Source organism: Diabrotica virgifera, chromosome 6 (genome assembly GCF_917563875.1).
Source record: "Diabrotica virgifera virgifera chromosome 6, PGI_DIABVI_V3a".
NCBI classification, from domain to species: Eukaryota; Metazoa; Arthropoda; class Insecta; order Coleoptera; family Chrysomelidae; genus Diabrotica; species Diabrotica virgifera.
In genome coordinates, this window is record NC_065448.1 from 203,233,971 (window position 1) to 203,259,444 (window position 25,474).

At 31.8% G+C, this 25,474-nt stretch overlaps 1 protein-coding gene across 1 annotated transcript in view; it reads left to right on the forward strand.

Annotated features, from left to right (window-relative positions):
* Positions 1 to 25,474, forward strand: part of LOC114332221 (frizzled-4-like) — a 266,152-nt gene that overhangs the window by 182,268 nt on the left and 58,410 nt on the right. Inside the window, exon 3 of the mRNA XM_028281981.2 lies at positions 18,634 to 18,800. Within this exon, the coding sequence (XP_028137782.2) occupies positions 18,634 to 18,800 (167 nt within the window). The remainder of the gene's footprint in view (positions 1 to 18,633; positions 18,801 to 25,474) is intronic.

Consider the following 25,474-nt stretch of genomic DNA (forward strand, 5'->3'; position numbering starts at 1 on the left):
GAGCGCTAGGAGCGTATTGAGGCGGCTGTCAATGTGAGTGCGACTGAGATGCACCATTGGACGGTCGAAATAGAGGTACTCGTACTCACGTTGACGGCCGCCTCAATACGCTTTTAGCGCTCATTGATGATAATTAAAAATAACAGCTTAGTAATAAAATAATGACAAAAATTTCTTCAGGATCTTGTAGGGGGGCTTTAAACCTTGATTAGGTGACTTTCTGACTTTCATATTAATAGTTTTTAATCTAGTTATTAAGCCTTAAAAATGGTCATTTCGCATTTTTCAAATTTTAAATCGCGTATAACTCGAAAACTATCAATTTTAGAGAAAAATCACAAGAGACCTTTTTGCTCCGAATGACCAAAATAATCTAAAAAATTTGTCCGGAATGAAATACTTAGTTATTTATAAAACAGTTCGTGAAGTATGTTTTTGGCGCACGCACGCGATATATGTATAGAGCACTAGCGGGCCGAGTGCTATACATCGCCTAAGTGCGCAAAAAGTACTTCACGCACAGTTTCATACAATATTTTATCTGCCAAAAAACAAATAAAAAAACTGCAACTCTTTGTCACTGGAATACATTCCTATTTTACAATTTTTTAGAACTTTGACATTTAAAAATTCAAACTTCTGTCAAGCTACAAAACTGTCAAAACTTTTTTTGTAATTTATTGCTCACGCATGTCATCACCATGACAAGGCGAAAGTTATAGTACATTGTTTACCGGGTAGGAAAAGCTTAACATTCCTGGACGACTGTGAAGATTGCTAAGTCGAGGCGCAAGCCGAGACTTAGCAACACAGAGTCCAGGAATGTGGCTTTTCCTACGAGGTAAACATACTATTTTTCCGCAAATCGTTTAAAATTCGACAGATATTGATTGATTTAAAAAAAACGCGATAATTTTATTCCCAAATAAATGGTGCTTTGAAATTCCTAATAAAATTACTTGGGTTACTATGGAAACGTATTGAGGTTGAATTGTCAAACTTGACGCTTATAAATAGAACACTAACAACTGTACGGAAATATCATTTCCTTACAGTAAGGAAATGACATTTCCTTACAGTAAGGAAGTCCTGACTTTTTCTTCAAGAAATTTTGACAGGAATGTCAAAATTTCCTGGCGATTTGCGGAAAAGGATATTTGATTATATGAAAGTGTGCTAAAAAACAGTGCGAAAAAGTAAATCCCATTTAAAATACTTTATTACTTCAGGCACACTTTAAACCCTTCATGTACTGCTATCTATATTTACAATTTTCACACAATAAAAACTTATACATAATATGAGGTAGAGTAGATAAGAATTATTTTTTTGAATTTGGTTAACAAAAATTGGTTAAACAATTTTTCGACCGCGGTACCGCCTGACACTGTGTATTTGTTATAAGGATGTATTTGTTTGAGTAAGTTTGTGCAAAAAAATCGAATCAGAATAATTTACCTAACGGGGGCAACGGTACAGCTGGACTAATAAGTAATTGAAACGGTCAAAACAAAGAGACGCACACTCATCAAAAATGCACGTGAGATTCAACTAGTACTAGTCAACTTCAACTAGTAAAAGTTGATTTAAATTTTTCAAATCAACTTTTACTGCTCGTTTCAGTTGGAGTTGACTCGAACTAGAAAAAGTCAACTCTAACTGAGAATCAACTTGAACTGTAACATATACAGATACATTTTTGCCTCCATTTCTGTTTCGGAATAGTGTCTCTCTTGAATATCAATTATAAATAAAGTAGGGGATAGGTAACATCCTTGTTTAAGACCCTTTGTTACTCGAAATGATTCTAAAAAAGAATTTTTCATTTTTACAACATTGTTTTTTCATGTTGTGTAGAACTCGCATATACCTACGTTTTCTTTGGGTCTGTTCTTGTAAAATCTTGAAATACATAGATATCTCTAGCAACGCGTTTCTCTATTACTTGTAGAGTAAAAATATTGTCCATGCAGTACGTTCATGAGTTTGTTTATAGTAAAATATAAATGCTGCAATTAAGACTATTGCAGATTTAAAACTCCTCATGAGGTGAAAACAAACTAATGGGATCTAGAAAATTCAAATAGTAACGAAGAAGTTTTAGAAAGAGTTTTGTAGAAGAAATAGCTATTTGATCTGAAATAGAAATAGAAATTTGATAAAACTGAACTGACTGACATCAATTAACTATACATTAAGTACCAAAATCAAGTACTAAATCAAAAAAAGTAGAAAAATATTGCCAAAAAAATATCGTAGGTAAAACTGCCTTAAAAATGATAGTTTCAGGTACAGGTACTGACTTATCTTGAAACCATTATCTTACATTTATTGTTATAAACGTAAAACACAACACGTTGGTTCACACACTAATTCATTAAACAGACAAAATTATGCGTTGGGGAAAAATTCAAGTACCTCTTTATACTCACTAATGGATCCGCATATAAGTACACAATGTACGCAAAGCGCGGCGCTTTTGATATCAAGAGGGTCTGATAAGAAGAGACCTAGATGGAGGTAGATAACCAAATAATAAACAAAATAATAACCACGTAACTGTGGTATAACAAACATTCTATTTGTATCCGAAGATGGTTTATCTACCGTTAAGTAAACGTATAGAATTGTTGACTTTATTCTTCTAATATCTATTTGACCATAAATATATTTTATATAAAAAACACATTTAAAACTACCTTGTTTGACAAGAAGATGCAGTAGTAGACATTTATCATATGTATATAAATATGTATTTAGAGAAAAATATGACACAGAAAAAAACTTTTATACTTAAATCAAAGATACATTGTAGCTTCATGTTTTTAAATTATTTTCTCTAATAAGTACAATATAATGACGTCAACTAGAGCTAGACCGAAGTAGGTACGAAGTGCGTGTATGTATAGTCTAAGAGCTAGTGAACCCTCCGACTAACGGTCGTCCTGTAAGGCTAGAAATTTTTCTAGTGATAATTCATAGCACACCAAGGCTAAAAACCATGACCTGGCAGGCCTCAGCGGTGCACGTGTATCTACCAGGTGAATCGAAAAGTGCAAATTTAGGGGGTAAAAACTTTCTCCTGTAAGGTTTAAATTTAAGTATGTGTTTGAGTAAGTCATTTAGAAGAAATGTGTACAATGACAGGCGATTCTGAAGAGCATAAGACCTTGCCAGGCGAGGGGAAAGATTAGGGGTGTTTCCTAAAATTATTCTTTTTGCATCGAACAATTTTTTTTTAGGTTTTTTGATACATTCCAAACAGAAAACGTCTTCAGTGATTTTTCTCTTAAGTTAATAGTTTTTGTTATATAAGCGATTGAAAATTTTGAAAATTGCGAAATCGGCCATTTTAACCCTAAATCGGACATTTATCTAAAAATTTCAATGTTGCCAAGGTACGTAGATATTCTTTAAACATTGATTGATGAAATCCCGAAGAGTTATTTGCAATAAAATATCGAAAACCCCTTTGTTTTTTTAATTGCTAATCAAGCGGGCGCGTCACTGTAGTATAAGTGATGACGTTTGAGTTTGCATAAATTCATTATCTCGAGAATGGGCAAATTTCAAGAGAAATCCTCAGACAGGTCGATTTTTATTTTTAAATTAGGACTTTTTGGCATATATATATAATACTAGTGACGTCATCCATCTGGGCGTGATGACGTAATCGATGATTTTTTTAAATAAGAGTAGGGGTTGTGTGATAGCTCATTTGAAAGGTTATTTAATTCTCTATTCAGTAATATAAACATTAACATAATTATTTATACAGGGTGTACAAAAAAAACTTTCTTCTATTTGTCAAATTTAATCAAATTTAATTAATTAAAAAAATTTTTTTGTACACCCTGTATAAATAATTATGTTAATGTTTATATTAGTGCATAGAGAATTAAATAAACTTTCAAATGAGCTATCACACAACCCCTATTCTCATTTAAAAAAATTATCGATTACGTCATCACGCTCAGATGGATGACGTCACTAGTATTACATATATGCCAAAAAGTCTTAATTTAAAAATAAAAATCGACCTGCCTGAGGATTTCTCTTGAAATTTGCCCATTCTCGAGATAATGAATTTATGCCAACTCAAACGTCCTCACTTATACTACAGTGACGCGCCCGCTTGATTAGCAATTAAAAAAACAAAGGGGTTTTCGATATTTTATTGCAAATAACTCTTCGGGATTTCATCAATCAATGTTTAAAGAATATCTACCTACCTTGGCAACTTTGAAATTTTTAGATAAATGTCCGATTTAGGGTTAAAAATGGCCGATTTCGCAATTTTCAAAATTTTCAATCGCTTATATAACAAAAACTATTAACTTAAGAGAAAAATCACTAAAGACCTTTTCTGTTTGGAATTATTCAAAAAACCTAAGAAAAATTTGTTCGATGCAAAAAGAATAATTTTAGGAAAAACCCCTAATCTTTCCCCTCGCCTGGCAAGGTCTTATGCTCTTCAGAATCGCCTGTCATTGTACAAATTTCTTCTAAATGACTTACTCAAACACATACTTAAATTTAAACCTTACAGGAGAAAGTTTATTTTACCCCCTAAATTTCTACTTTTCGATTCACCTGGTAGATACACGTGCACCGCTGAGGCCTGACAGGTCATGGTTTTTAGCCTTGATGTGCTATGAATTATCAGTAGAAAAATTTCTAGCCTTTCAGGACGACCGTTAGTCGGAGGGTTCACTAGCTCTTAGACTAGTACGTAAGGCCAATACACTAAAGAAGAAAAAGACGAGCTAGACCGAATTACTCATTTATAGATCAGTATTTACGAATAGAAAGTTTTTAATCAAAATTCAATTAACGAAGTCTGCAACAGTAACGGAATGGGAATAGCAGAACTGAACCGACTACGCACAAGTCCTGTAGTCGGTACAGTTCGGCTATTCCCATTCCGTTCCGCGGAACCTTAAGTTCATTTTACTGCTACTGCTAGCGTCAATTTCTCGCCCGTGGAGCCGTAGCCTAATTTGACGCTATGAGATGCAAAGTGGCCTAACCCACAACCACAATTTTACAAATGCAGAGTGGTTCAAGGTTCAAGCAACCCATGCTTGAGCCATATTATCTGAAGATACTTAAATAAGGGATAACTTTTATGTAATAAAAGCGTTTTGGTAAAATTGTGGGTTGTGGGTTAGGCCACTTTGCATCTCATAGCGTCATTTTATTTCAGCTATATTAGTAAGGTGTAGCAGAAATTTTTTATGTTTCCTACAATGATTCTGTCAAATTGTTCGCAACCAACTATAACTAATGCTTTTATGAAAGACCTTTTTTAGTTTTCAATAGTGCTATAGTTATTTTTGTTTTCAATAACAAGAAACTAAATAATGTTAATTATATTTATATAATCCATATCATAAAATTGGCACGAGTTTATCACAAAAGATTTTCAGATCGCTCACCGACAAAAGAAAGTTCGATGCCGTTATTAGAAACTTATATTATGGAATCATCTGATATTTCTTATTATTTCGTGCGAATTTAAAAAAACGAACACACGAAGTCAAACATAATTTATTTTTTCTACAACCGTGTTAAAAATGCAATTTATCTACTCTATGTCATATTATATGTATAAGTTTTTAGCTTGTGAAAACTGTCATTATAGATAGCAGTGCGTGAAGGGTTTAAAGTGTGCGTGAAGTAACAATGTATTTTAAATGGGATTTACTTTTTCGCACACTTTCAATGGGTTTTTTGGCACACTTTTTTATAATCAAATATCCTTAACTTCAGCGTTGTCATGGTGATGACAATATGAACAATGACTTACAACAAAATTTTTGACAGTTTTGTGGTTTGAAAGTAGTTAGGATTTTTAAATGAAAAAAGTTCTAATAATTATATAATAGAAATGAATTCCAGTGACGAAGAGTTACAGTTTTTTTATTTGTTTATCGTAGATAAAATATTGTATGAAAGTGTGCGTGAAGTACTTTTTGCTAACTTACGCGATGTATAGCACTCGCTCCGTTGTCGCTCGTACTCTAAAAATCGCGTGCATTCGCAAAAAGCATACTTCACGAACTGTTTCATAAATAACTATTTTAGCACTCCATACGAGCGTTAAAAATGCTACTTTAAGGCACTAGTGCTTTAAAAATTTTATGGCACTGCAGTTCGTATTGACCGTATAGGCAATTTTGATGTAATGTCAAAAAAATATAAAAATGGAATGTCAGTCAAGTTCAAGTAAAAGTTTTTGTAGATATTGTCCTGTAATTACGTTTGTAGAGTATGATATGCGTGTTAAAAAGTACATTTTGAATTATTGTATGATATGCGTGTTAAAAGAATTGCAGAACTCGCTTTGCTCATTCTGCAAACTTTCACATGCGTGCCTTAAACGTATACTTTTAACACTTATATCATAAATAACTATTAAAGCCATTTAATAACAAATACGTAACAATTAAATAAAACAGTAAAGTATTTAACAAACAAATTAAAACTAGTTGTTTTAAAGTCAATAGAATAAAAAATTTCAATGTAAAACTAATAATGTTTAAATTGTTTTTATTTATTTTTTTATTTTTTTTTTTGGTAGTCAGTGTGGTCTCCTCTAGTCCTTATGCAGTTTGTCCTTATACAGTCTTTCAGTTTGCGTGGGCATGCTCCTAATCAAACTATAAACGTTTTGTTGTGGTAGGTTGCTTTATTATTCAAGAGCAGCTTTTACTAGCCGTGCGGTGTCTTGTGGAATATCCCGGCGAACTCTAATTTTTATTTTAAGCATATCGCACAAATACTCTATAGGGTGAGCAAGCAGACCACTCGAAACAAGGGATACCTTGTGCTTCAATGATGTCTCTAGTTACTCTAATGGTATGTGGAGGTCCATTATCATGCCTGAAAATTAAATTTTCTCCTGTTGCACCTCTCCAGAGTCTAACTACTGTGGAAAAATGTTATGTGGAATGTATTTCAAAAATTAAGCGGGAGTTAGAGGGCAATTTTTTGTATATTATCGTGGATGAAACGACTGATGTATGCGTCAGGTATATAGCTAATTTAATGATTGGAATTTTGAACGAAAACTTTGCGAGAAAACCTTATTTAGTTGCCATTAAAGAATTGGAAAAAACAAACAATTTAACAATAAGTCGATTTATACAAGATAGTTTAACAAACCTCTTTTTACCCAACCCTATACCTGTGAATAAAATAGTTTTAATGCTTTCAGATGCTGCGGCATATATGTTAAAATCTGCTGTTAATTTAAAAATTTTTTATCCTAATTTAATTCATTGCACTTGTGTAGCCCACGGGGTAAATAGAATTGCTGAAGAAATAAGAAATCTGTTTCCGTTGGTAATCAATTTTATAAATTTTATGAAAAAAGTTTTTGTAAAGGCTCCGTTGAGGGTGCAAATATATAAAGAAATACTTCCCGGTGTCCCTTTGCCACCTAAACCAGTAATTACAAGGTGGGGAACCTGGCTCGAAGCAGTTTTTTTTTACTTTGAACACTGCAATGAAATAGAATTAGTTATGTTAGAATTTGATGATATTTCCGAAGCCATTCGAGAAGCAAAAAAAATATTAAAAAATCCCAAATTGAAACAGGAACTCGCTTATATCAATGACAATTATAAATTAATAGTTACCACAATTACCTTATTGGAAAAACAAGAGATAAATTTATGTGAGTCAGTAAAATTAATAGATAATTTAAAGACGAAAATTAAATCGGCACCTGGAAGTAACGGTCAATTAATTTAAAAAAAAAATGAAATATGTTTTCGACAAGAATGAAGGTTTTTCGTTTTTATCTAATGTTGCTAAAGTTTTGAATGGGACATTTTCCGAGGAATTACAAATTATGCCAGATTTATTATCCGCTCCGAAATATGCTCCAATTACATCTGTCGATGTCGAACGTTCGTTTTCAATGTACAAATTAATTTTAAGTGATCGAAGACATAGTTTTAAGACCGAAAATATTGAAAAACATTTAGTTGTTTCTATTAATGATAAAATTTTAAGTGGTTACAATGTTTAATTATTAATTAACAGTTATTTAGTTACTAGTTTATTTATACTAATGTTATGATTATGATGTGTAAATATACCTGCCTTAAGTTAATATTACGTTAATTCACTTTGTACAATAAATAATAAGTTATATTCCTTTATTGCCTATATTTTGCCTAAATGTTAATATTCCTGCCTTTTTTAATAAAAATCTTTGCCTATATAGGCGCCTTTTTCTTCAATTTTTGTTGCCTATAAATCCGAGCTTTAGTTATCAACATATTCTCCATGTCATAGGCATCTTTCAGTGCTTCACAGTTTTTCGATTTTTTTCTAACGCATTAAGTTGGAAGTGACAGAAAAAAGGTACGTCCGTGATTAGAATCATTTATAGCATTTATTGTAGTTGTTGATAGATGGCGCTATAACTGAACAAAAAATTATTTATGTATTAAGTATCTATACGACTATAATCTGTACAATTTATAAAACTATACAAATCAAAGAACATACCTTTTTATAAATCAAATAAACACAATTGATTGGTTTTTTTACCAAATTACGATTACGATTCTGACAACTGTCAGTTTTAATTAAAATGTCATGCTATGATAATATGATTCTCTACATTATTAAAATCATATATTACATCATTAATGACACACTGAAAGACTGAGAAGAACTTTAAATTATAGTTGTATAGATATGTAATAGGTAAATAATCAGTAAATCGGTAAACCTAAATCATTTCTTTTCCGATTATAGCGCCATCTATCAACAACTGGAATAAATGTTATAGATGTGTATGTATCACGGACGTGCCTTTTTTTCTGTCACTTGCGTCACACTGAAAAAAGCCTTTGAGAAGAACTTTACCTGTGAGCAGTTAAAGTTGATTGGATGAAAATTAAGGTTTTTTTATGGATCACAATTCCTCTCCAGAACATTACACTTCCCCTTTTATATTTGTGAACAGATCTGACAGTTTTCGTACTTACTTGTCTTCCTCGACCTCTAAGTACGCGATTTCGTTGTTCATCTGATTTTACACAAAACCTGACTTTCTGAAAATAGCACATTTTGTCAATTCCCAATGTTCCAATTTTGGTGGTAAAGACACCAATTTAGGCGATTAATCTTGTGCTGCCTGCATAACTCGGTAACCCATAACTGTCTCCTGCTGTATACTTCTTGGCACGAAGTCTTCTTCTTGTCGTTTCAACTGAAACAGTTACACCTGTAGCTTCCAAAAGCTACCTTTGGAGCTGCAGGTGAGAAATGGTTGGGTGTCTTCCAGCTGATTGGACAATTAAACGATCTTGGCGAGCCGTTATTACTTTTTGGCGACTTTTCCTTGCCTTATTTTTGAGCTTTCCTAGTTCCTCTTACCTAGCACAGGTTTTGGACAAAACGCTGTGTTACGCCCAGCTCTGCAGCAATGTCCCTTTGAGAATATTACTTGCTCCACAAGACCAATAATCTTTCCCCGTTGTAAGTTCTATAACCCCACATGAGGCATATTTTCGTTTTTGGACGCAAAAGATAGTTTATTTATTTTCATTCAATTTGCAACTCAAGCAAATACCGATGTACTATCTGATTGTCTTATCGATTTGTTTATTTTCAATAAAAGCCTTTATTCTTCACAACAATAACAAGTTTTTTCAAAAGAAATAAATATTGTTTTGAAATACATGGTGATTCCATATAAGTTTGGTTGTGTGTATTGTGGCTTATGGGAGAAAGGGAGAAAAAAAGTATTGCTGCTGCAGAAAGTACATAAAAGTATAAAATCGATATGTTTTTAGTAGCTGCAGAAGATCCAGTTTCAAGTATACAGAGTACAAAAAATACTTTCAAAAATATAACACATATCTTATTTCATTCAGTTATACCAAATATTATATGAATATGATGACGATTAACTTAGGATTAACGGTAAAAAACAACTTGTAGCCAATGGGTCATCATCATCATCATCGGTGACCGCTGACAGCCCATGGAGGGCCATGGTCGCCCGTTGGGGTTTCTAGGCTCTAAAGTTTTACATGGTGTGGAGGCCAGCCACACGCATAACTCCTCAAAAGTTCTAAACGATATTTATCTAAAATATTACTTTCTTGTTTCTTTTTTTGAGGAGGTGTAGCCAATGGGTACAAAGAAAAATTTATAAAAAAGATACTTTTTTGATAATATCGTATTTGGAGGGTAGAGGCGACAAAAATCCTTTTGCTCTTGTGATTGTTTCTCAAACAAGAGGGCCGCTGAATGTATTAGCGGTATTGTTGCAGATTATGTAGTTGAACCATAGTTTTTTTAGGAGAAAACAGGGAATTAGTGGTTAACTAGACTAGACGATAAGTTCTAGACGATAAGACTGAGGCGATGGATAGAGAGAAATATATCAGATCTATGGCCAGCTAGATCCCTTGATCTAACTAAACCTGCCTTTTTTCTTAGAGGTATAAAACTTTTTTCTCTGCCTCTCCTGATAACGCTGAAGTCAAACTCCGTCGTAAGTTAATCATTCTGTATATAAATCAACATGCGAAGTATGAAATGAAAAGAGATACATACATTTGTACTCATAAGTCAGTACATACATTTGTACTCATAAGTCAGTAAATACTATTTCCAGTGTTTGGGCAATCCTACATTGATAGAATACTAGATGATTCAATAACGCGAAATTAGAGACTATAAACATGTCTAGACTACCTGAGAGACCAACAAGCGATAAGAGAAAAAAATAACAACAACGAAATGATTCAGAGAGAGCACATAATTTTTGTTAGAGCATAAATATTTGATCACATGTAATGAACGGTACATGTAAAGCAAATCCTATCAGGCTTCTAATTTATATTGGTCAGTAACTATGATAATAAACAATACCAATTTTATTAATGCAGCATGATTAATGAACTAAAACCTCATCTCCTATGGTAAAGAATAATTAAAGTTTATAATCTCATTTGTTACTTTGTTGTTAATACGAATGAATGAACAAAGAGTTCATTCACTTGCATCAGTAACACACCTTCCATTGATAGTCGCGAACACAAGTGTTCAAATTGATGCTGGTTTATAGCGCATAAAATGTATTGAGTTTAAATTGCAACATCTGTAAAATAAAAAAGGTAATTCACCATAGAGACCAGACCAGACAGGAAATGAAAGCGAAAATCAATAGAAATAAACATAATATGTAGATGATAGATAATAATTATTAGAATTCATTCAGGTTTCAAACTGACGACTAGAAGTAAGATCAACAACGGAAAAATCTCTGAATAAAAAGTAAATGAAGGTTCGAAGTTTAAATTAAAAAAATGGATATAAAATGAAAAGAATTATCCGCTCCTATACATATCTTTAAAAATAGTAAACGAGAATATTTCAGGCTATTTCAATTCAATAAATACTATATGTATAAAGTAAAAGACTAATTGAAAATTGTTATTCATTTTTGATATGTATAAACTATTGGATCGAGTATTAGTCCAGAAAGCCACTGCGCATCCGCTAGGAAAAATATTCTAATTCGGATTTTTTGCACAATCTTACTCAAAAAGGACTCCTTTTAACAAATTTCCATGTTGCCAGGACCAAAAAGTGGTCAAAAAATTTTTAAACGTTTTTTTTTTTGTTTTTTTCCTAAAATTATTTTTATTGCATGGAAAAAAGTTTTTTTAGGTTTTTTGGATCATTCCAAACAGAAAAGGTCTTTAGTGACTTTTTTCTAAAAATGATAGTTTTTGACATATAAGCGATTAAAAATTGAAAAATTGCGAATTCGGCCATTTTTAACCCTCAAAGACTATGTGAAAAACTGAAAATTTGAATGTTGCCAAGGTAGGTAGATATTCTTTAAACATCGATTGATGAAATTCCGGAGAGTTCTTTGCAATACAATATTTAAAACTCCTTTGTTTTTTAATTGCTAATCAAGCGTGCACGACACTATTTTCCACCGACAGTATGGTGCAAATGAAAGGAATAAATTCGTTATTTCGTAACCCGGCGACTTTAAGGAAAAATCCCGAAACAGGTCGATTTTTATTTTTAAGTTATGATATTGTGGCATATATGGTATACTAGTGACGTCATCCGTCTGCGAGATGACGTAATCGATGATTTTTTTAAATGATAATAGGGGTCGTGTGGTAGCTGGTTTGAAAGGTTCTTCAATTCTCTATCAAGTAATATAAACACTTACATAATTTTTTATACAGGGTGCCCTTCTACTTATTTTTTTGTCAAATAATTTAATTTAATAAAAATTTTTTGGACACCCTGTATAAATAATTATGTAAATGTTTATATTACTGAATAGAGAATTGAAGAACCTTTCAAATGAGTTAGCACACGACCCCTATTCTCATTTAAAAAAATCATCGATTACGTCATCACGTCCAGATGGATGACGTCACTAGTATACCATATATGCCACAATATCATAACTTAAAAATAAAAATCGACCTGTTTCGGGATTTTTCCTTAAAGTCGCCGGGTTACGAAATAACGAATTTATTCCTTTCATTTGCACCATACTGTCGGTGGAAAATAGTGTCGTGCACGCTTGATTAGCAATTAAAAAACAAAGGAGTTTTAAATATTGTATTGCAAAGAACTCTCCGGAATTTCATCAATCGATGTTTAAAGAATATCTACCTACCTTGGCAACATTCAAATTTTCAGCTTTTCACATAGTTTTTGAGGGATAAAAATGGCCGATTTCGCAATTTTTCAATTTTTAATCGCTTATATGTCAAAAACTATCATTTTTAGAGAAAAGTCACTAAAGACCTTTTCTCTTTGGAATGATCCAAAAAACATAAAAAAACTTTTTTCCGTGCAAAAAAAATAATTTTAGGAAACAAACAAAAAAAAAACGTTTAAAAAATTTTTGACCACTTTTTGGTCCTGGCAACATGCAAATTTGTTAAAAGGAGTCCTTTTTGAGTAAGATTGTGCAAAGAATCCGAATTAGAATATTTTTCCTAGCGGATGCGCAGTGGCTTTCTGGACTATATAGGCTTTGGTTTTTTAATGTTACATTATTTAGTCCCAGCAATGAAGCTTAAAATAGGACAAGACCTCGCAATTTTTACAGAATGGATCGATTTGCTTGAAAATTTAAGCAAGGATCAAAATCTATATGATGCTGAAAGGCACTTTTATTATGGGGGTGGTTGCCACCCCATCTCAGGATGGAAATTTTTTATTATATTTTAACCACAAAAGTTGACAAAAACATTCATTCTAAGCAAAAAACTTTCTATACATTTTTTTGATAAAATTAATAGTTTTAGATTTATTCGCTATCGAGAGTGTTAGTTTTATATCGACAAAATCAATGTTTTAATCAGTTTTCTGCTAATAACTCCAAAAGTTGTCGTTTTATCAAAACAACTTTACTTAACAAAAGTGTACCTTTTAAAAAAATAAACAAAACCGTTTTTTTTATTTTCTTTAAGACCAATAGTAATCGAGATATACTTTATTATATTAGCTCTTCTTCGTCAAATGCTAAATATTATTCTTTGAAAGTCAAAAGTCGGGAAAACTATGCATTTTTTCGAGGATAACTTAGTTACTTTCACTAAGTGACTTATAATGAAAATAATGTCAGTCCCTATTTTTTTTCAGCGAATAAGTGATCGGAAGCAACCTCCTAATCACCACCCTAATTAAAATTAGTCATTGACCTTATTTGGTCTTTTTTATTTATTCATTATTAATAGGATCTAGCAGTTTGACTGCCTTAGAATGATTAGTTTAAAAAAAATGGAGTGAAAAACTAATAACGAATTTTTGTAGTTTGGAAAAAATGGCTTTTTCTTCAGAATAGAAAGATAAGCATCAGTGATACGAAAAAATGTTTAAATATGAAATTATAGCTTATTTAATTCCCAAGAACCTGATTTGCAAACATTTTTTCTACGGTAAAAATTGAGTGAGCTATTGACAATTAAAACTTGTAATAACATGCAAAAACCACCTTTACCCACCCTTTCAAAGTCACCTCTTTTTGCGACTGAGGAATTTAAAAAGATTTAATATTATTAGGCTTATAAATATTGTAAAAACCTACAAAATTCTTTTTTACCAAACTTTCTAAAATAAAAAATAAAAAAGTTACGGTTAAAATATCAACGTATTTTTTTGAAAAAATAAGGAGAAATCCAATTGGAAGCATATCTAATAATGTAAGTTAGCGGTGTTTTTAGTCATTGGCCTTATTCATTCTTCTTTATTTATGTATTTTAAGTAGATTCTAGAAGTTTGACTGGCTTAGAAGGATTAGTTTTTAAAAAACTGGAGCTAAAAGCGAATTACGAATTTTTGTAGTTTGGTAAAAAATGTCATTTTCTTCAGAATATAAAGATTAGCATCAGAGATACGAAAAAATGTTTAAATATGAAATTGTGGGTAATTTAATTCCAAAGAACTTGATTTGAAAAAATTTTTACTACGGCAAAAATTGAGTGAATCGTAAATGAGTATTATCGAAAAACATTGATTTTTCGATATAAAACTAACACTTCAGATAGCGAATAAATCGAAAACTATTAATTTGATCAAAAAAAATGTATAGAACATTTTTTGCTTAGAATGAACGTTTTTATCAACTTTTGCAGTCAAAATATAATAAAAAATGTCAACCCCCCAGATGGGATGGCAACCACCCCCATGGTAAAAGCGACTTTCGTCATCATATAGATTTTGATCCTTGGATTATCCACTACTTATTCTCAAATTTTCAAGCAAATCGATCAATTCTGTAAATATTACGAGGTGAAAAGCTTCGGTTCCTAGACTAATTGTTTTCAGGGTTTACTTGGGGCGTTTTGAAATATTTTCCTCCGGCCGTTGTTAAAAAATATTAGTTAATAAATTCTCCTTGTATATCATATTTGAGAAATTAATATGTAAATCATTTTCAAATTGCTGTACAGGTGCTTTGTCAATATGTACTTAAAAGAGTTTTTTGGTTTCATTCTCTTCGCAAGAGAAGTAAATTTTCATGGTTTAAAAAAGTCTGTTAATGTAAGAGCGTAGACGCAAAATTTCGGGCCAATGCTATTTAAATACATTAATTTTTTTCAAATCCTGAGAAACCGAATAAATATTTTTGAGAAATTTAAACGCATAATGAAAGATTACATTATTGCCGAGGGCCGAAAGGCCCTTAAAACTCTATAATGTTTATTTTAATAAGTTACGGGGGTGAAAAAAAAAGAGAAAATTGAGTGTGATTTTTAATTTCAAATATCTCATTCAAAAGAAGTTTTTGTTTATTCTAAGGGACCTTCGGCCCTCGGTAATAATGTAACCTTTCATCCTGCGATAAAATTTTTTAAAATTACTTATTAGTTTTTTCAGGATTTGAAAAAATGAATGTATTTAAATATCATTGACCCGAAATTTCGCGCCTACGCTCTTAAATTGTTTAATCGGTGTTGGGCATGCCGATTGTAGGATTGTTTAAAATTGTTTAAAAATTAGATTTTTGAATAACTGACTGACTTTCTAATTATATTGCCTTATGGAGGGTTCAAAGATTATATTTTATCTTCTTGGGCTGGGAAGATTATCTTTTATTTAAAATGCTTACAGTAGAACGTCCATAATCCGGACGTCAAAAATCCGGACCGTCAATAATCCGGATTTGTATCTAGCAAAAATATCTGATTCTTTTAAAATAAATTAAGAACTTCGCTGCGAAAACGAACCTCTACCGCAGTTCAAAAATATTTTACACATTTTTTTAAAAGCCCAAATAGTGTCTGATGTTTTTACTGTACACATGGTGCTATTATAAATTAATTACAATACAGTGTTTAAACATAAAAAATTGTTTTGATTAATTTCACCTCTAGACACTTTACTGTACAAGAGAAAACATAAAATCCTTTATAAAAGGTATATTTGTTAAAATCTCTATACAGGGCTACATTATAAATTGCTATTATAAATTAATTACAATACAGTGTTTAAACATAAAAAAATGTTTTGATTAATTTCACCTCTAGACACTTTACTGTACAAGAGAAAACATAAAATCCTTTATAAAAGGTATATTTGTTACTACATCAAAGACATAACTAGTTTTCAATCGGTTGACCGATCATCATCAGTGTATTCCTAAAATGTGTATAACCAGATAAAATGATGCAAAGTATTTAAAATTTTGACTAAGGTTATAAAAAGTTATAGGTTATACTCACTCAGAATCTAACATGCTAACCATCAAAGTAAAAAATATTTGGGTATAAACCCTTTATAATTAATCCGTCATAGAAACATATGAAAATGATGTGGTTTTGAACATGGATGTATAAAGTATCCAATGTTTCACGCTCGAGGTACCATGGAGCTCAATTTGACTAGTTCACATCATGACTGTAGGGAAGCAAGTGACTTTGATAACGGAAAATCTGAATGATGCCATGACAGGAATGACAGTTCCACAGGAAGTTATAATTTCACTGTTGGTTTTGTGATATTTATTACTTAGTATTAAGTATTATTTAGTACTTCCACATACTACTTCCACATACTACAACAACTTCCAATCATTCTAATAAAACTGATAACTTTAAATAAACATAAAATTGCTTTTCTGAGCCCTAGATATTCACATATAAAGGGCTTGATAACGTTTATTAAATTTTCGGTCTTACGTGTAATGTGGTTTGCCTATTTCTTTCATTACAATATTCTAACATTCACATCAAGTCTATTTTCATTTTAATAGACTATTTACCACAGTGGGAACGACTGTTTTTATTGTTAATAATTTAACAAACTTTACAATAAATATCACAAAACCAACAGTGAAATTATAACTTCCTGTGGAACTGTCATTCCTGTCATGTCCTCATTCAGAATTTCCGCTATCAAAGTCACTTGCTTCCATACAGTCATGATGTGAACTAGTCAAATTGAGCTCCATGGTACCTCGAGCGTGAAACATTGGATATTTTATACATCCATGTTCAAAACCACATCATTTTCATATGGTCCTATGACGGATTAATTATAAAGGGTTTATACCCAAATATTTTTTTCTTTGGTGGTTAGCATGTTAGATTCTGAGTGAGTATAACCTATAACTTTTTTTAACCTTAGTCAAAATTTTAAATACTTTGCATAATTTTATCTGGTTATACACATTTTGTCAACCGATGATTGGTCAACCGATTTAGACAAGACGGAAACGGCGGGTTCGTTGGGAAAAATATTCCCATGAGATATTTTTGCATAATCACATTCGTGAGACATCCCAGAATAAGGTTCAAGAAGTCGCCCACGTGAAAAGTGGGCCAATTTTTTTTTAATCAAATTGTAAAAATCAACGTTTTTGGCCCGGACTAATTTTTTTTAGGTTTTTTGGACCATTCTGGACAAAAAAGGTCTATAATTTTTCTCTAAAGTTGATCTTTTGCGAGTTATAAGCAATTTAAAATTTGAAAAACGCGAAAATGGCCATTTTTAAGACTTGATAACTCGGTTAAAAATTATTATTATGAAAGTCAGAAAGTGACTAAATCAAAGTTTAAAGTCGCCGCTACATGATCCTGAAGAAATATGTGTCATTAATTTACTACTAAGCTGTTATTTTTAATTAATAACAATGAGCGGTTAGATCGTATTGACGCGGTTGTAAAGGTGAGTGCGAGTAAGATGCACAATTGGCCTGCTGGAATGGCTTCTCTCTCACACTCAGCATTTACAGCTGCCGCACACGTGCATGGCGCTTATTATTATTACTTAAAAATAACAGCTTAGTAATAAAATAATGACAAAAATTTCTTCAGGATCTTGTAGGGGGGGCTTTAAACTTTGATTTAGTCATATATTGACTTTCATAGTAATAACTTTTAACTGAGTTATTAAGCCTTAAAAATCGCCATTTTTCGTTTTTTTTTTCAATTTTAAATTGCTTATAAGTCGAAAACGATCCACTTTAGAGAAAAATTATAAGAAGAGACCTTTTTTGTCCAGAATGCTCCAAAAAATTAAAGAAAAAATTGTTCGGGCCAAAAATATTGATTCTTGCAATTTGATTAAATAAGAATTGTTAAAAAAAAATTGGCCCACTTTTCACGTGGGTGACTTCTTGAACCTTATTCTGGGATGTCTCACGAATGTGATTATGCAAAAAAATCTCATGGGAATATTTTTCCCAACGAACCCGCCGTTTCCGCCTTGTCTAATTGAAAACTATAATGTCTTTGATGTAGCTCTGTATCGGGATTTTAACAAATATACCTTTTATAAAAGATTTTATGTTTTTGTAATGGTATACAGCCAACTACAGGAAATGTTTTTCCTCGTGGATTTTTATAAAATTTTAAAACGTTTGTTGTACTTTAATGTGTATACTGGCCTTTTTTTGAGGTAATTTCGATAATCCGGATAATTTGATAATCCGGATGGGGTCCGGTCCCAATTAATCCGGATTATTGACGTTCTACTAAGCTTCATGCTTTTGACTTCTTTAAGATAAGGTATTTAGAGAGTAGTGAATAGATGTTTTGTCTCTATAATCTTAATATCCATATTTAGTTTCCTATTAGGAGTTGTTAATAATATAAGTTTTTTTAATTACAGGTGGGTTTGTCTCTGTGCATGGTGGGTAGCCCGAGTGGGACTTTCATGGCCCCCAGAAAAAATGAGAAGTTTGAGTTCAGTTCTCCATGTATGTGCATGGTCACTACCTGCAGCTCAAACTGTTGCTGCGCTAGTAAGAAGGGACGTGGACTCCGATGATTTAACAGGTAAATTTACAAAAATTGTAAATTGTTTTATCTATTAGTGGAAAGTAATAATATTTTTATCGTAATACGTATCGTGGTTTATACCTCAAGTTGTGGAAATTGTTTGGAAGATCCTGCATTTAACCCTTAAACGCCCAAGGGTGGGTAAAAAATGTCCACCTAATGCGTATTCCCTTGTAACATATTTATTACGTGTTTAAAAATTTTACAAAAATTATTTATTTTTAAAAAGACAGCCCTTCGTCGAATGTTAATTTGGTCCTACTGATATTTTTGAAAATAAAAGTAATATCTTGAGTTAAATATGGGAGGGCATAAAAAGTACACCCTTGGTAAAACTTGTTACCAAAGGTTTCTATATAATTTCTCGTTGGTAGGAACATAATCCATATAATTATCGACGTATAATTACATAATCGAGAAAATTATCCACCAATGAGGAGGCTGAAAGGAAGAATGTGGAGAAAATCGACAAATCTAAATTACTGGCTTTTAATGGTATGTTTATTTTGATGTACATTGGAATTTTGTTGTAAGGTTTTTAAATTTTTTATATTAATGTTTTAGAAGGTGCTGTGTTTGTTAAATATAAGATTCTTAAGTATCAATTTCTAACAACTCTCAATAAATATATTAGCTTTTTTCGAGGTGGACATTTTTTACCCACCCTTGGGCGTACATGGAACCTAAAAAAGGTTGGGCGTTTAAGGGTTAAGTATAGGAACTCACGTTTCAATTCGAAAGTTATTTCTATTCACAACTCATCCTGTATATAGGATTATTAAACAACGGGAGTAGACACTTTTTAATGGCCAATTGTTATTATCCATAGAGGCTTCTTTGCGAGGGAGGAGTATTTAGAGTTCCTCATGACATGGCTTCCCTGTATATTCATATAAAATAATTTTTATGGCTGAAATTAATAATAATCCGATTTCTTAAGATATAGTAGCACGATAATTTGCTTATGGAGCTCTATATGAATATTTTGAGGTTTAATATCACACGCCCTTCTTAGATCGACAAACAGCTCGTATGATCCTTGTCCATTTTTTTTTTCTTAATTCACTGAGATAAAATGAATAGGTGGTCTGTAGTTGATCTTCTCACCATGAAATTAGCAGGTACATCGACTTCTACGAGCATATAGCTGTATATTCTTAACCAATTATTTCATTCAATATTTTACAATGTAAGTAATTTTGAAATTTAAAAGAACACTACGATAACATTATGTGTATGTAGTTTCTTTTATTTATTTTACTTTTTGTCGATCTTATGTGGCTATAATGATGTAAATATAATGCGTAATTTTCCAATAATTATTGTCTCCTTTTTTTTGTCCATAGCAGTCTGCAATTTGCAACACATGCTCTTTGTATATCATCTTAACATGTCTCTTATTATTCTTGGCCTTGGCACATTTCCCAACCAGCCAATTCTTTTCGTTAAAACGCCTTGCTTACTTACTTCTAGCTTCCTATATAACCGCTTAAAAAGCTAAGAAACTACCTTAAAAGCATTATCGGAAAGCAGAATAGGCTATAACTATGCGACAATTATTCGAAATATACAGGAAAATGCAACAATATCTGCAAACCTTCATTGCATGACTGAGAAGATAAAAACTGGCAGAGAGGTGCGGCAGGGAGGTATTTTGTCACCATTTATAACAATCATGGAGTACGCATTTAACCAATTATAGTGAAGTGGGTATTAACATCGTTGTATATGCCGATGACATTGTTGTCAAAAAAGGAGCCAGAGTTATGCTACAACAACTACAGCAAATAACACGGAGAGTTGGTTTAAAGATAAACTATGGGAAAATAAAAATGATGACAAATCTCGCCCCCCCAATGATCTAATATAAATGAAGAAATGGCCCATAGAAGTTAAGGAAAGATTATCGGACGTACTACGTACCAGATAAAAATGGGGATAGGAGAGGCATGTTGGTGAATATAAAATTCTTAATTGTATTAAAAAAAATGCGCAATAACTACCTCTTAAAACGTACCAAATTTCATTTGCATATCTTAACCGGTTTTAGAGCAATAAATAAATCGTCAGCTGTATTATATTTGGTTGTTCAAACACGAGTACAAAGTGATCATAAATAATTTAATATTCACGAAGCAAACTCAAGTTTCCAATTAGACTCTTGTCGCATTAAGCGAGAGTCCTTTTAAAGTCACGAACGAATAAAACATTTATATTTCTTCTTTTTCAAAAAGTTATATAGTAAAAGTCACAGAACGACATGAATACGAGTAAATGCGTATATTACGTGGAGTTGAGATAAATGTGGTACCGCCTCTTGTTTCTGAAAAATACAAGTATAACTGGAATGAGAACAATTTAAAGAGTTTTTTCAAAGAAATGGAGATAAATAGAATAAATTTTATTGGATCGGATCCAATAAAATGAAAATGATCATACTTAAATGTTTCACTTCTCGTATAATATACAGGGTGTTAGTAAATAAGTATGAAAAATTTTAAGGAGTAATTTTTAACATGAAAAAATAATGGCAGTTTGCTCGATAAACGTATGTCCGCAAATGCTTCGTTTCCGAGATACGGGGTGTTGCAATTTTTATTTCAAGCTGCCAATTTTTTATTGCTCTAAGACCGTTTGAGCTATGGAAAATGAGATTTGGTTAGACCATTACCCGTACACGCGCCAATGGTGAATATAAAATTACTCTGTAACTTTTAAAGGAGGTAATTTTGAACATTTGTTGTAGCTTTGCATCTAGTTAGTTTTTTTTATTAATATTTACTGTTATTGTTCTAGTTTGGTATTATTATATTGGAGAGTTCTTGATAATGTATTAAGAAATGAAAAATAGAAATACGCGCGAAGATGTTTTATTTTTTTGCATAAAAACGATGCACCATATGAAAAAACACAAGAAAGGTTCTTTATCATAAATTAAACGTGGAATACAAAGAAATATCTCAGTGGCATACTATTTTTTTCTTTAAAAAAATTCAGACCATTACCTGTAGGTGCGCCAATGATGAATACAAACATTGTAATTTGTATGTCAAAATATGTGCAATAACTACCTCTTACAACCCACCAAATTTAATTTTCATAGCTCAAACGGTCTTAGAGCAATAAAAAAATTGGCAGTTTGAGATAAAAATTTCAACACCCCGTATCTCGGAAACGAAGCATTTGCGGACATACATTTATAGAGCAACTGTCATTATTTTTTCATGTAGAATTACCCCTTAAAGTTTGTCATACTTATTTACTAACACCTTATATACACACCGGCAATTTTAAAAAGAACACAGATATATATTTTAATTTTTTATACTTTTAGCTAATTTAGAAACAATTTTTTACCAGATAACGTTAAAAGTAACTTGCACTTGTATATTCCGAAATATTTTTAAAATTGAATAACGAAGCAAAATTGCAATGATCATTTTTTTCAAAAACCCAGATTTATATGATCGGTCATATTACCGGTATGCACGCCAATAATAATAGTGAATATAAAATTCTTAATTGAAAGTCAAAAAATTCGCAATAACTATCTCTTAAAACCTACCAAATTTCATTTGCATATCTCAACCGGTTTTAAAGCAATAAATAAATCGTCAATTTGTAAGAAAAAATTCAACATCCCGTATCTCGGAAACGACGCATTTGCGGACATACGATTATCAAGGAAACTGTCGTTATTTTTTAATGCAGAATTACTTGTTTGGAAACACCCTGTACTGAAAACGAACATTGCTAGTTGTTCAAGTACATAACTTTTGTATTATCCAACATAAGCGAATGACAAAAAACAGAATGTTAAGAAAACCTGAGGCTATAGTTGGGTTTTAATTTCAATATTTTATAAATGCTAGAATATTCCACAGGGTGTTGCGAACTTTGAGAAAAAAACACAGTTTGATTCGTACACCCGGTATATAATGAAAATTTACCTGTTTAGCAAAAATATTATTACAGGGATGTTGACAAAGAATAAGGCTATAACATATTCAAAAAATCACTTAAATCGGACAACAGGTTTAGGAGATACGCGACATCAAAATTGACCCATTTTTTAGGGTGCCCGTTTTTTATGACGCGCAGTGTACATCGTTTTTTTTTTGAAAAATTGTTTCAATTATTTTTTAAAATCCCAAAACGATAAACTTTAAAACGGTGATTTTTCTAGAAAACGGTGTGTCCTACCGACTTAAAGCAAGAGTACCCTTTAGTAGTAGAATACCTCACAATGGACCGTGATAGTGTGACGTCAAAACGTCAAATTTTTTCCAAACACGTTGTGTCTAGGTATACGCTAACGTGTACGCAAATAAAAAAGTTAGGTAGAATTAAACGTCATAACAAATATTTTTCTATCAAACAAACACTAAACATATCAAAATAGCGTGTATCAAAATATACAGTCACTGCCCACGCTAAATAGTCACTAGCTTGATGAAATTTAACTTTTTTATTTGCGTACATTTTAGCGTGTACCTAGACATAACGTGTTTGGAAAACTTTTTTTGACGTTTTGACGTCACGACTATCATTTTTTTTTTTATTTATTAATGGCTTTGACATAGCCAATTAGCCAGACTATTTGTTTTTTTTTTGTATGGTATTACAATAACAATTTTAAGTTAATATCTAAGCCTACTTATTATCTAAATTTACAGGGTGTTATAATATATTAATGAATACATTTTTCAATTTTGTGTGATATTTTTACAATTTTTAATTTTATTATCTAAGCCTATTTAAAATTTAAATTTACAGGACGTTACATATTCGTAAAGACATTTTAACGTCTGCTTATTTTTTGGAAAAAGAATTTCGTTTAAATTGACAGGTAAAGGACAATTTAGATCAATTAACTTTTCATACATCACTTTAATATTTTGTCTGTACTGTCCACACTCCAATATTAGGTGCTGTAGATCTCCCATTCCACCACAGGCGCAATATGGGTTATCACTGATACCTATGCTGTGTTTGTATGCTGGGGTTAGTGCGTGATTTGACCTCATTCTGTTTATTGTTTTTATAAATAGCCTATTTGATTCTTGTTTAAACCATCTCTCATTGGGAATTAGTGGTTGGCAATTTCTAAAATTTATTCCCGTTGTACTTTGGTTATATACACGTTGCCAATTTTGTTTGCAATGGTTTTTACTGATATTATCTATATCGGTTACTGGTAGAAGTATGTTGTTTATGTTTCGTTTGGTTAAAGCTGCGGATTTAGCTAATTTGTCGACTTCTTCATTTCCAAATATTCCAGAATGTCCTTTAACCCAACAAATAATAATTGAACTGCCCAAGGAAGTAATATCATAATATAGACTCTTAATTTCTATCTCAATGTGGTTTAGACTTTTTGTCGATTGGATAGAAGTGAGTTTGTCCACAATACTTCTACAATCGGTGAAAATGATATAATTGTCCATACCAACAGAGGCTATATATTTTAGCGCAAGTAATAAAGCTGATAATTCGGCAGTATATATTGAAGCTTCATTAGGCAATCGGCATGATTCTTTGTATTCAGAATTCCAGTGATATATTGCACTTCCGGTTCTATTTTGAATTTTGGAGCCGTCAGTAAAAATATATTGAAACATAGGCCACTTGTCTTTAATTATTTTGTTGATAATACTGCCTGGAAGGTTTGAATCCATGTAATTTGTTTGTATTATCTTGGAAAAGAGAGTTTCAGGAGGTTTAGTGTAAATTGGAGGTATTTTATTTTTGTATATTTGGTGTTCATACATTGTCAATTTCCTATAGCTTTCAACGTATATGGGGGTTTTTTTAGTACACCAATATTTGTGGCTTAAATCTAATATATTCAAGTTACGAATAGTCCTTAAGTAGCTGACGTTTTTTGAAATAGCTCTAGCTACAAACTTATCTGTACAAATCTGTCTACGTAGAGTAAGTGGTGGTTCCTTAGCTTCAATCTCAATAATAGTAATAGGAGTAGATTTTAAGTAACCGAGACAGAGTCTCAAACATTTATTCCTTTGGATTTCAACTTTATTAAGATATCCTGTTGACGCAGACCCATATAAATGAAAACTATAGTCGAAAATTGGTCGAATCATTGAGCGATAGAATAGCAATGCAATATTCGGGTCAGCTCCCCAACCGATTCTACAAAAAGCTCTAAGGATATTCATAGAATTTTCTGATTTCTTTATAATATAATGAATTTGATCCTTCCATAACAATTTACGATCCAAATACGTCCCAAGATATTTAACACAATTTTTTATCGGAAATTCTATTCTACCTAATTTGAAGGTGCCTTGAGGAATTTGGCGTTTTTTGGAGAAAAAACAAATTTCGGTCTTTGTCGTTGATATGGATAAACCTAGAGAATGGTAATCATTTTTTACACAATCTAATGTAAATTCAAGTTGACGTCTACAAATGTCTAGAGAAGAATGGGAGGTGTACAACACAACATCATCTGCAAATTGTAAAATATTAGATTGTGGAGGTACTATGTGTTCTAAATCTATATTGTACAATGAAAAAAGAAGTGGACTTAAAATACTACCCTGTGGTATACCTATACTCGTTAACCTTGGTGGTAAAAGGTTCTCGTTTATTTTTAAGTAAGTCCATCTATTCTTGTACAAGGATACAATGAAATTTGAAATTTTAAC